General features: G+C 50.0%; 1 protein-coding gene and 1 non-coding gene across 2 annotated transcripts in view; one reads left to right on the forward strand and one right to left on the reverse strand.

Annotated features, from left to right (window-relative positions):
• The window catches only part of LOC105289361 (dynein heavy chain 10, axonemal-like), a 37,457-nt gene that overhangs the window by 21,750 nt on the left and 3,700 nt on the right, over window positions 1-12,007 (reverse strand). Inside the window, exons 2-7 of the mRNA XM_023528139.1 lie at window positions 10,045-10,153; window positions 7,744-7,859; window positions 7,312-7,528; window positions 3,802-3,959; window positions 2,878-3,108; window positions 643-833 (exon numbers count right to left, since the gene is read on the reverse strand). Coding sequence (XP_023383907.1) covers window positions 643-833; window positions 2,878-3,108; window positions 3,802-3,959; window positions 7,312-7,528; window positions 7,744-7,859; window positions 10,045-10,153 — 1,022 coding nt within the window. The remainder of the gene's footprint in view (window positions 1-642; window positions 834-2,877; window positions 3,109-3,801; window positions 3,960-7,311; window positions 7,529-7,743; window positions 7,860-10,044; window positions 10,154-12,007) is intronic.
• Window positions 10,338-10,456, forward strand: LOC111737068. Its single transcript, XR_002779336.1, has one exon. It is a non-coding gene; the product is annotated as a 5S ribosomal RNA (ribosomal RNA).

Raw genomic sequence — 12,007 nt, forward strand, 5'->3', positions numbered from 1 at the left:
GCAGGTGGCCTTGGGGCCCAGGCCAGAAGTCAGCACGGTGGGGGCGGCAACACCAGAGAGAAACGGTAATACCGAGATTCTGGCACCCGTGTCACCTTTATAGATGAGTTTTTTTTAAGAAAGGGAAAAAAGAAAGATCTGTGTCTCCTTCAACATTTGATCCCTAGAAGAGGTCTGGGGTCCAGGGCTGGGGACCCTCTGACCCTGTGCCTCGGCCTCTCCGAGGATAACTAAGGGGGAAGGTCCTGGCTAAAATAAAATGACTTATATAGTCACAGAAGGGGGTATCATCTGGCCATGGACAGGAACGAAGCGCCGACACGGGCTACGACGTGGACGAGCCTCAGGAATGCGACGCTGAGGGACAGGCCAGACGCAAAGGGCCGCACAGCGTGCGATCCCATCCGAACGGGCAAACCCAGGGAGACAGAGGTCGGGTGCACGGTAGCCCAGGATGAGGGGGGCAGGCAGGGAGGGGGCGACGGCCAGCGGGCCCAAGGTTCCCACCACCGATCAGCAGGATTCCCGCACCGCTCTGCAAACACGCCAAAAGCCCCCGGACCACGCAATGTGAATGCGCAAGCTGCGTCCCCACAAAGCCGTCTACGACCGTGGGTCGCGAGCGGCGCCGTCACTTCTCACTTGAACAGAGTCCGCAGGTTCACCACGCGGCAGACCCTCTCGGCGATCTCCCAGGCCACCCGCTCCATGAGCGGGACCATCCTCTCGTCCTTGTTGTAGTGGCGGGAGATGATCCACACCATCCTCAGCGCGCTCATCATGGCCGGGATGGTCTCCAAGACGACGTGGAAGCTGGACCCGTGCGTTATGTTCTAACCGGAGAGAGAGAGCCGGGTGAGCAACCTTGGCCTTGGGGGTCAAGGAGCTTAGTAAAGCAATAGGGCACAGTAAGTTTCACTCTTTCTAATTCCAAAAGAAAAAAAAAAGTACTTATGGTAGGAGAAAGTGTTTGACAAGCGGAAGTTTGAAATAGGTCTGTATACACTGCCATAGAAAAAGAGATCTGTAGGAAAAGGAAATGAAGCAATTTGCATAAGTGTATATCACGTATGTGTGTGCACATTTCACATGCACGTATAAGTATACTATGTTTAGTGGCAAGAGCAACACCAAACAAATCGAGCCCGCCGCTCTAGAGGTGACCTGAGCCAGTGCGTCCCCGGCCCGAAGTGTAATGATTTTAAAAGCATTCAGAACTTTTTAAAAATATACTTATTGTAATGTATAATAAAAAAAAAGTATATAACTAGTATTTCAAACCCATGGCAGCATAGGTATTATTGCTTAAGATGAGACTAACTTACACACACACACACACAAATACACGAACACACAAATACATATGAATAAACTTAAAGTCAGCTTAGGGAAAAGTAAGGTTTGGGGGCACGAAGGGATGGCAGAAACTGCAGAAGCAGTGCGTGGCCGTGGACGCGTGGCTCTGCCTCATCCACGACCACGCTGTGCAGGCAAGACAAACAGACCGGAAGAAAACGATGGTGTCGCGAACGTCCGCTCAGCAGCCGATTCCACTCAGACCTCCAGCCCTCGGACGTGGTCAGCTGTCGTCCCACTCACACAGTGCTGCTTGTGTGTGCGCGTGTGTGCACGTGCATGTGCGTGTACACTTGTACCACGTGTGCAGCTGTCGTACGCATGTCAGTTCCTTCCCTGAGTCTCCTCTTGACGCGCTGAGTCCTTTGCACGCATAAGCACATTTGAAAATCCCAGCAACCCCACAGAATAAGTTTTCTCCTTGTCCCCATTTTCCAGAGAAGGAAACAGTCTGAGAGGCTGCATGCGCAGATCTGGGGTACCCCGGGGCCTGGGCCTACGCTACACAGTGCTCGCCCCACACATATCGTCCCCTCAGCCGCACAAACAGCACTTTCATTGGCCTCATTCTTGGGACAAGAAAAATGATTCTTGGCCTTAGAATATTGTACCTGTGCATGATAAATTCCAAGGGGAAAGGAATCCCTGGCACAGGTCATCAGTTTGGCTCAAATAAACTCTTAAAAATTAAAGAAGGAAGGAAGGAAGGAGGGAGGGAGGAAGGGAGGGAGGGAGGGAGGAAGGGAGGGAGGGAGGAAGGAAGGAAGGAAGGAAGGCCGGCCAAAAAAGGAAATCACGCTCGTGCGTTGTCTGTGGGAACATGAAATGGTGCGGTCACTGTGGAAAACAGTTTATGATGCCTCAAACGGTCACACACGAATTACCCTGGGATCCAGCACTTCTGCGCCTGGGGATACATGCAAACGAAGCGAAAGCAGAGATGCCAGCAGGTACCTGTACAGCCGTGCGGCGCGATTCGCCACAGCAAACAGGCGGAATGACACGTGTCCATCAACAGATGGACGGATAAACAGAATGTGCCCACACACACAGTGGACTATTACTGAGCCCTAACGAAGAATGAAACTCTGACACGTGTTATGCCACGGATGAAACTCAAAAACGTTATGCTGAGTGAAATAAACCGGACACGGAAGGACAGATACTGTGTGATTCTGCGTCTGTGAAATCCTAGAACGGGGAAAGTCGTAGGAACGGAAACTAGAGTGGAGGTGTCTGGGGGCTGGGGTGGGGCCCCGCGGGGTTAAACTCAAGGGCTCCGGCGTTTCTGCTGGGGACGATGAAAGGGTTTTGGGTACAGACGGTGATGACGGGTACACGGCATGGCCTATGTGTTTTCATACCGCTGAACTACACACACTTACGAGGCGTTAAAATAATCACGATTATGTTACATACATTTGACCACGATTTTTTCCATGCTTAACGATCAAAGGAAATTAGGTCGGCGTGAGACCTCGTAACCGAGGCGACGCCTCGAGCGTGGCACACCCGGCCTACCTTGAAGTGACGCTCCACCGTGGAGAGGAAGCGCACGTTGTCTGAAGCCTCCATGTGCAGCTTGAATAACTCGGTCAGGACCGGCTGCAGGTTGGCCACGAGCATAGAATCGGCTTCCTTGATCACATCCAAGACTTTTCTGACTATTGGAAGCTTCGTTTGCTCGTGGAGTGCACTCAGGGTTGCGTTTCTCTCCCGCCAGAATTCGATTTCGGCCAGAGGACCGTTACCCTGAGGGGTGACGTGAACACACGAACAACTGTCATCATTCGTGGACGGGACACTTGTGGCTGTCTCTCCAGCATCCGTTCCTCTCTTCCCAAATGCCCCAGATAAGGGCCAGGCTGTACCAGGACCTCGTGGGGTGGACACTTGACCCAGAACAGTCTAACCGGAGTGAACCTCAGGACCCCGGTGGGGAATGCCACACAAAGACACTTCGTCTTTCTCTGGACAGTGTGGGGGTGTGGGACCAGACACTGCCACAAGTTGCTGCCGTGAAGGTGACCAGCCTGAGGAAGAAGGCCTCACAGAGAGGAGGATGGGACTGAGAGTCACAGAGAAACACAGCCAGAGTCTTGATCAAACCATACCTGAAACCAGCCCTGCCTCTGGGCTCCTCAGTTACGTGAGCCAACCAGTTCTCTTTCTTATTTAAGCCAGCTGAGCTGGGCTTCCTGTTTTTGGCAGCCCGAGCATCCCGACTGATACACGGTATCATCTTTATCAAGATAATACTGGCAGCGCCCTAATGGCAGAAAGCCCAGGAATGGTATCTTGGGGATGTTCACTTTGATCTCTGAAGGAGGTCACAAGACAGTAAGAAAAGAGGCTAGACCGACTGCACAGAGCCCAGGCTCCTGGCTCCCTCTCAGGGAGGAGAGCGTGAGCTGCATCGAACCTTCGAGAGCATGAACGAGCTACCTGAGGCGTCTTCTTCAGCTGGCTCTCGATAGCTGCGGATATCTGATCCAACCAGTTTATCACGCATTGCTCCAAGATGTCCATGGTCTCCGGGTCGGCTGCGAGGTAAGACACCTCGCCGTCTACACTGATACTTGGCATTTCTAGCTTGATCTCACCTAGTAGAATAAAAATGGTCCGTCAACCACCAGTGTGGGAGAAAAGGGTTACAGATAATAACATTCCAGCTAATCAGCTGGCTCCTCTCTCCATACGCCACGGTGATAAGGTCTGAGACGTCCGTCTCCCAATCGTCTGCATCTCATTCTCATTCGAATGGAGCGAACACATTTTAGAGAATTAGATAATTCCAGCATTAAGCTCGATCAAAATGCTTTAGTTATTTAAGATCGTCCTGAATGGACCACCTAGCGAAGACGTTCATTTAAAAATCGAACGGCCAATCAGAGCTCGACAGACGTTTGAGAAAACCTCCATCATGAAACACAATCCGAGATAAATCAGAAACGACGACCTCAGAGGCCACTGAGATAAGGTCAAAAAATACTTTAAGTCCCAACTCTTGTCTCGGAGATTTGAGATAATCTGACAGCCATCAAACAAGAAAAGGATACAGTGACAAGGGTACAAATCAGAATAAGAGATGTTAAAATTAAAACATGATAGTTGATATAAAACATTCCAAGAGGGGAAGATAAAAATTGAGAGACTCTTCAGGAAAGTAGAATACGAAGACAAAGAGATGAAAAATACGAGAAAAAAGATAAATGACAGAATCAGCAGCGTTCATCCAACAGGAATTTCAGGAAAAGAGAACAGAGAGAAACAGTGAAGGAATTTACCAAGAAAACCTTTCAGACTGAAAGGCTAGGTCTTCAAACTGAAAATACAGCGTGCTTAGCAAAGTGAACCACGCAGGGGTCCATGTCACATTTCAAAACACTAGGGATAAAGGGACGACCCTAAAATTTTACATAAAGGGGAAGGGAGAGGAAAGAGCATCCCAATTCTCATCAGAAATACCGAATGCTCGGAAACGCCGAAGAAAAGGGCATTCGAAATTCTGGGCTAAAACTATTTTCAACTTAGACTTCCATACCCTGGCGCATTCTTAACCAACTGCGAAGGCAGGATAATGTCATTTTTGGACACGGAGGGTCTCATAAAATTATTTGCCACATGCCTTTTCTTAGGAGGTTCGTTACGGATACGCTCCCAACCACGGGGCCGAAACCCAACCACGGGAGAAGGAACCACTGCGCCTGGGGTGACAGGTGTGCAACGTGCTGAGCCAGCAACAGCCCCCACGGCAACAGCATCCAAGGACACCGGCAAGGAGAGCCTCTGATAAAAGGAGGGGATTTGCGGGGGGAAAAAAAAAAAAACCAAACCATTTTCATAAGGCGTTTTAAGGAAAGAACGGCAGTGCGGGTGGCTGGACCAGGAAGGGAAAAGCCGCATCAGGAAGGAAAGATGATCCAAGGGGACGACCGCGGCGAACAAGATTCCCGCGGCCGTAGAAAGGTGAGATGCGGATATTCAGACGAAATCCTCAACAGCGTGCCCGGAAATAATATCCACAACTACGATTAAGAAGAAACAGCACTGTCAGCGTATACTTTAGCAAAAAAAAAAAAAAAAAACTTTCAATAAAAGGAACTAAAGAATCAAAGACGGTGCCCGAGAAAGCAGACCCGAGGGGTAGGAAACAGGCGGGGTCGGTTTCCCAGCTCGTCCGCATCCGTTCGCATCGGCTCATATTTTTTTGAAACCTGATGAATGCACGACTCTAAGAACATATACTATATCTACCTATTTATGTACATAATTTACACACTCGATGTAAGCATACTTGCTCTAAGCATACGTAATATGTTAAAAACTCGCTCCGCAACAGAATATCTGACTTTATGATCTTCATGCTTTTTCTTAAAGGAAAAGGGCCAAAGAGCCTTTTCGACTGACAGTCGATAACCTACAAAAAAAGCTATTCGCTCAGTGTCCCAAAATAAAACCAAATTTCTTCTTTGAGATAATATTAAAGAACGGGTTTGGCGAATGTTTTCTACATGTACCGGACAGTAAATATTTTAGGCTTTGCAGGGCAAGAGGCAAAATCGAAGCTAGAACATCGGTCCTTATAGGACCATTTCAAAAATCGAACCATTTAAAACTGTAAATGCTATTCTCAATCCAGCAGGTTGGACAGGGCCCATAACTTGCTGTCCCATTACAAAATGTAAATTCATCTGCTTTTCCAGTGTTTTAAATAGTATGTGATCCTCTAGAAAAATATGAAGGCAAGAAAGAAAAAACACTTTATTCTTATAACCTAGTCAGTGATGAGGACCACGGATAACATTTTAGTGAACCTCCTTCCAGGATTTTATCTAAAACACAAAAACATGTTCGCTCATCTGCTTTTAACATCAGAAACAAGACACGCAAATCACATGTAAGATTATAAGGAACGACTTTTCGCATGTCTGTTATTTTGTGTGAATCCAAGGAAAGCGATGGAGGAGTTAGGCAGACACACACCACGGGGAAGGAGAAACAGATACCGAGGGAGGAACTGCACTTCGGAGAGGAGAGGGGGACACCCTAAAACAGAACCTTGAAAAAACTTTCCATTGCGTGTGGTAAAAAGTTTGGATCTCTACATGTGTTTCTCGTCGTCTCACTTTCAACAGAAAAAATTCCTGCAAAGCAGGGTGTGTTAGCTTTCACTTCGAAGCGGGGGAAAGTTCATTTCCCCAGGAGAGCAATGCCATCTCACGGGCCCTGACGGCCCCTGCTGATAAATGCTCGGTCGGATTTCACAATGTGGGCCTCTGAAAACAGCACGGGACTCAAAAGTGGGGTCCACGGTCCTCACCATGCCAGCCTCCCAACCTTCCGGTCCTCCGCTCATGACGCACACACTCTCCCCCGCTCGGGCTCCGGGGGTCTTGCCGTACCACCCGCCCCACCTGGGGAGGTGAGGAACAGCTCCCTCCAACCACAGCTGCTGCTGGCCGCCATGTGGGGGCCCTGTGGACACACAGATCACCGAGCCAAGACCCCGCCCTCTCCCCATCCATGGAACCCCACTTCATCCGACCCCCTTCACTGGCTCAGGGCCATCCTCTCTGCCTGAAACGTGCTCGCTCACTACCTCGACCTGTTAAAGCTTTGCTCGTCATTTCAGAGGAGGTCAAATGCCACCTCCTTCAGGAAGTCTCCTGCGATTTCCTCCACTCCTCCAACATAGGTGCCCTCTTCCAAACCCTTTAGGCCCTAACATCTTTCTCAAGCTCCTCATACTGCCATAGTTCTTTGGACACCAGATGATAAAATCCTTGAGGACGAGGATGCCTCTGTGTCTCTCACGATGACCAGCTCCGTCTTTCATATCATGAGCAGATAAACAATAAATCAGAACGAAAAAGCTCCTGGATTCTTAAATTGCCTTCTTAAAGCAAATTCATCGTTAACTTAAGAGGAGAAAAAAAAAAAATGAAGCCTTACCTTCCAGTTGCTGCATCGTCCTTTGAATATTATTTGCAAATTTCTGGATGTTCATTAAAAATTCATCCCGTATTAATTGAATGCTGTGATACTCTACGGCTTCCCCGGGCATGTTAGGTAGGTCCATTTCGTACTCAGAGGAGTCGGAGATCTCTCCAGGTGGCAAAGCCATGCTCGCCTCCTTGTGCTGATTGAAGGACAAAGCTGGCAAGAAAACCTGAAACGTCCAGTTTACAAAACAAGTCACACGATGTCCTGCTCCATAATCCACGCGCTTCCCCTGCCTCTGGCTTTGAATGCTCTATAGTGGGGGCACAGACACAATGACCTCGCCTGGGACAGGAGAGCTGCCGGCCACCTGTGTGTGCAATGAATGAATCGGATGGCTTCCATCTTACACATGCTGAGAGCTCTTCCTCGGCCCCTGTTTACCTGACATAGAACATCCTTCAGAAAATGAAGCATGTTCGCATTGATGATCCCGTACTCCAGCGTTTCGGGCATGATTTCCATAGCCTCCTTCATATCGCTGGCTTCCGAGATCGTCTCTAAAGGGAAAGAGACCCAGAGAGGGAGGTGAGTGGGCGGTGGGGTGGGGTGGGGGTGGGGGGCGGCGTGGCAAACAGCGAACACGTCCCACTGTGCAGGAATCAGCTCCTTCTTCCCAGGTAGCGCCAACAGAGATAAAAAGTTCCAGCCACAGACTCGGAATACACGCTAATTTCTCCTCAAGCGAATCCCGCCGCCTTTAAGAAGCTGAAATAAACGCCGACGCTCTGTGGGTCACGGGCTCGCACGAGCGGCGCCCCGGCCACACGCGTGAGCTGGCCCGGTGGGAGACTCCAAAGCAGGACCAGAATGGAATCGGCCGGGGTCCTCGCTGGGCCTGGCTCTCCCGCCCCATCGAAGCCTGCCTAGTTCATTGCCAAGTACCTCTGCATCATGGGTTTTTGAAAGCTATACGCTAACGCTATAAGCGTCTATCTACCCTTCTGACCAGGCTCAATGTGCATTTACTTCGCCCGGCCGAAAAGCAATCACATCAGCGCAGTCGGTGTCACAGCGTCACTTGGAGACTTTGAAAACAACATGGAAACACAATGTATCAACCGAGGCAGCTGTTTCCACACGCTTTAGCCTTGATGTCTTTTCCCACATCCGTGCAGACGCCGATTCCTCTTCGCTTAACACGCTTCTTTTTGCCAACTGCTTCGTTACTTAAATTTATTTTAAAGGGAAACTGCGTAAGAATCCAGCATGAGAGAAAGAGAGCTTGACATCCATGAACGATAACTAATAGGATGAGAAAGAATGCTTGGGTTTTTTTAGTGACTCCCCCGGTAAGAAAGCCAGGACAGATGCTGCTGGCACCCCGCCCACGCTGCTACACGGGAAAGCGCTGAGCGGAGTCCCCACTCCCTGGGGACGGACGAGAACTGCAACGGGAATGGCAGTGGCAAGCTCGGACTCGGGCAGGACGGAGCACAAGGCTGCTGAATGCTGTGCTCTGCATGTCACCTTTCCTTCTGCTATTCCCACCCATTTGGGAAGACGAATTACGGACGCTCACTGCTTATAGGTAAACGCCTGACCCAAAGAGCCGTTAAAGGTCAAAAAAAAAAAAAAAAAAAAAAGTGGGACATTCTTTCCAAAATTTAGGGCGAGTCCTAAAACGCAGCTATGCACAGACAGCCCATGGCGGGTGGGAGGGGATGTGCGGGCAGGGGGAGCGGACGGTGGCCTGACTCGAGTACAGCAGGAGGAAGAGCCAGGGGTCCGAAGAGACTGCAGAGCACCAAGCCCTGGGGGAGTCGCTGGACTCAGAGGCGCCCAGGGTGGGCCAGTGAAGCAGGAACGCTCGTCGGGAGCACCTGGTCCAAAAGCTACCGCAGGATGACCGTGGCCTCTGAGCAGCGGCTGCTTTACACCACACAGCCCCACGGGGAAAGCCCGCCAAAGCTCGTCCTACAACTCGGGGTCATGCCACTTTGAATCTTCCTCCAACTGTTACGAATAGAACTAAGAATGGGTTAATACAGTCAGCTCTCGTTATTCGCTTCTGTCCTGTAACGTGCCATGGACCCCGAATCAGCCAATCCGGAGCCGTCGCTCCTAAGAGAAACACAGAGTGAGGTTCCCGTGAGCCTCTGGTCGTAACGTTTTCACCGACCGTCCGTGTAGAACCTGCTTTCTGTGAGTTTCAGTTTAAAGACGCCTTATTCGACGTAACCGTTGATTCGTTAACACCGGCCTCGCAGCAACAGCGACAGCTCTCACACCTGCACGGAGCTCGTCTCGTGTACGTGCCATCCGTGAGGCACATCACGGCACTTGGGCACTGTGCTCGGGGCCGTTTTAAACGGTGAAATCGCCAACGAAAAGCACAGAAATGTGAAAACCACGATGGGGACTCTTGCTCAGGTTGAGAGCCAAAACGAGAAGGCAGAGTGTCGCCTCGTCCCACCCAGCTGCGAACATGCGCTTCTAGGGTTTCCTCCTCTGCCCGTGTCCTTGAATGACCTTGAAAATGCTGCAGGTATTGACTTAGGGGTTCCGAATAATCTTGAGAGAGTAGGTACGCTTTCAAATACGGAATCTATGAATAATGAGGACTGACTGTACTAATAAAAATTGATATTCTCAAGAAAGGGTAAAAATTAAGAATCTCACCCACACACACACAGGCACGTGCACGCACACCCACAATCACACACGCGTGCACCGGAAATGTACCTTTTGTATTTCTGAGAAAAAACACCACATTCTGGTCCAGAAACTCCTCGGGAACGGGCGTGCAAACCACGTGCAGATTCGTCTTGTACACGGTGTGCTTGACGATTCTCTGAAACGCGGGGAACGAGCCTGCATCACGCCGAGATATCTCCGTTCACCTGAACGACCTCGCGTTCACGCGCACGTGAGCTCCCCCCCAATGCCATGATCTGATCTCGCTTCCTGACGAAGCTGCCGCAGCCACAGGGCAGGTACTAGCGGGTCACGCACAGGAGCTAAAACCACCCAGACTCGTCTACGGCCATGCCACCCTGAACGAGCCCGATCCCGTCTGATCTCGGAAGCTAAGCAGGGTCGGGCCTGGTGAGTACTTGGATGGGAGACCACCTAGGAAGGCCAGGTGCTGGAGGCATAAAAAATTTAAAAAAAAAAAAAAAGTAAGAGATTGTAAGCTGACAAGGTCCTTGCAATCTGTGAGGTCAACCACGGGTAGCCTCACCTAAAAAATAAAATAAATAAATACTAAATAAACAAATAAATAAGTAAAATGACCCAGGCTCTGAACCCAAAGCCTGACTCGTCTGTTAACTGCCCAACGCAGCCACGCTTGAATAAACTGACCTGGGAAAAGTCCAGAGAGAGTTTTTCTAGGCTGAAAATTGCAACAAACCAGGCTTTATTTTGGTCTTGGGGGGTGGGGCATATTCACAGAGCAGTAAGCGTAATGTCATTTAGCACAGACCAGGCTAAATGTTTATATCCTCGCTTTAAGCGCTACCCCTGGGATTTGTGCAAGAAAGGGTTAACTCAGCAGACCTAGGTTGTCCAAACCCTGCACATCCCACAGTGGTTCACTCTGGCCCAGAACCAGCCCCTGGATCAGAACCTCCAAGCCTTTGGAATGTGCTGCCTGATGTGAGTGTCCGTGCACACGTGGGGACTTGGGTTGGTCATGCCGGAGAGTCTGTGCGAACAAAGCGATTTATGGGTGATGCCTGTCCTTGTGCGCCTGGAGCCCTGGGTCACACTGCCTCAGTTTGACCTCTGTGGGTGCTGGAGACCGAGTCATGTCAGACACAAGGGCGCTTCCTGCTTATGTGACTGACCCCCAATAAAAACCCTGGACACTGAGGCTTGGGTCCGCTTCCCTGATTGGCAAACTCCCTACATGTTGTCTCGCATAGCTGCTGGGAGTCTTAATTTAAGCCACCCATGTCCTCACGCCTCTGCGAGGGGACAACAGGAAGCTCACACCTGTTTTCTGCTGGCCCCTGCTCTGTGTGTCTTTCTTCCTCGTTGAAGGTAACCTGCATCCTTTCACTGAAATAAACCATAACCACGAGCATAAAAGCTTTTCTGGGTCCTTCTAGCAAATCATTCATTCTGAGGGTGGTCTCGGGGACTCCCAACACAGGAGACTGTCATCTCCGTTCCAACGCGTACGTTCCTTGTGTGAATTGTGTCAGTTGCTCAGATTCATCAGAGGGTACGACATTCCCATGAACCGCCCTGCCCCGCAAGGAGGAGAGAGCCACGTGTACCTTGACGGGCAGGTTTTCCAAACTCTCTTTGTCGACTTCTTCGCCCTCCGTGCCGACTAAAGACTGATAGGCAGAATTGTTTTTTGGCTGAACGTTCTTAGCTGCAAAACATTAGTCAATAAGCAAGATGAACTCATCAGGAGACTGGATTTCCTCCCGTCAAGACCAGACCTGTGCTTTGTACGAGAGTCTGTTTCGTTCGGCCTGCATGTTGTCAGAAAGCTGTACTTACGGTTTTTAGACATAAATCCTACAGTGGCCTTGACTTACATTCTAATTAGGAGTGTTGTACTGCACTTCTGATGGGTCCTCGATCAGAAATTCAATGTGTGTATGTTTTTTTTGCGGGGGGAGAGGCGGGGTGTCTCCTAGGTTCAGTGTTCAATAAGTGACTTCTCGAATTTTTACTTCAAAAGGATTTT

This window comes from Pteropus vampyrus, unplaced genomic scaffold (assembly GCF_000151845.1).
Source record: "Pteropus vampyrus isolate Shadow unplaced genomic scaffold, Pvam_2.0 Scaffold23, whole genome shotgun sequence".
Lineage (NCBI taxonomy): Eukaryota > Metazoa > Chordata > Mammalia > Chiroptera > Pteropodidae > Pteropus > Pteropus vampyrus.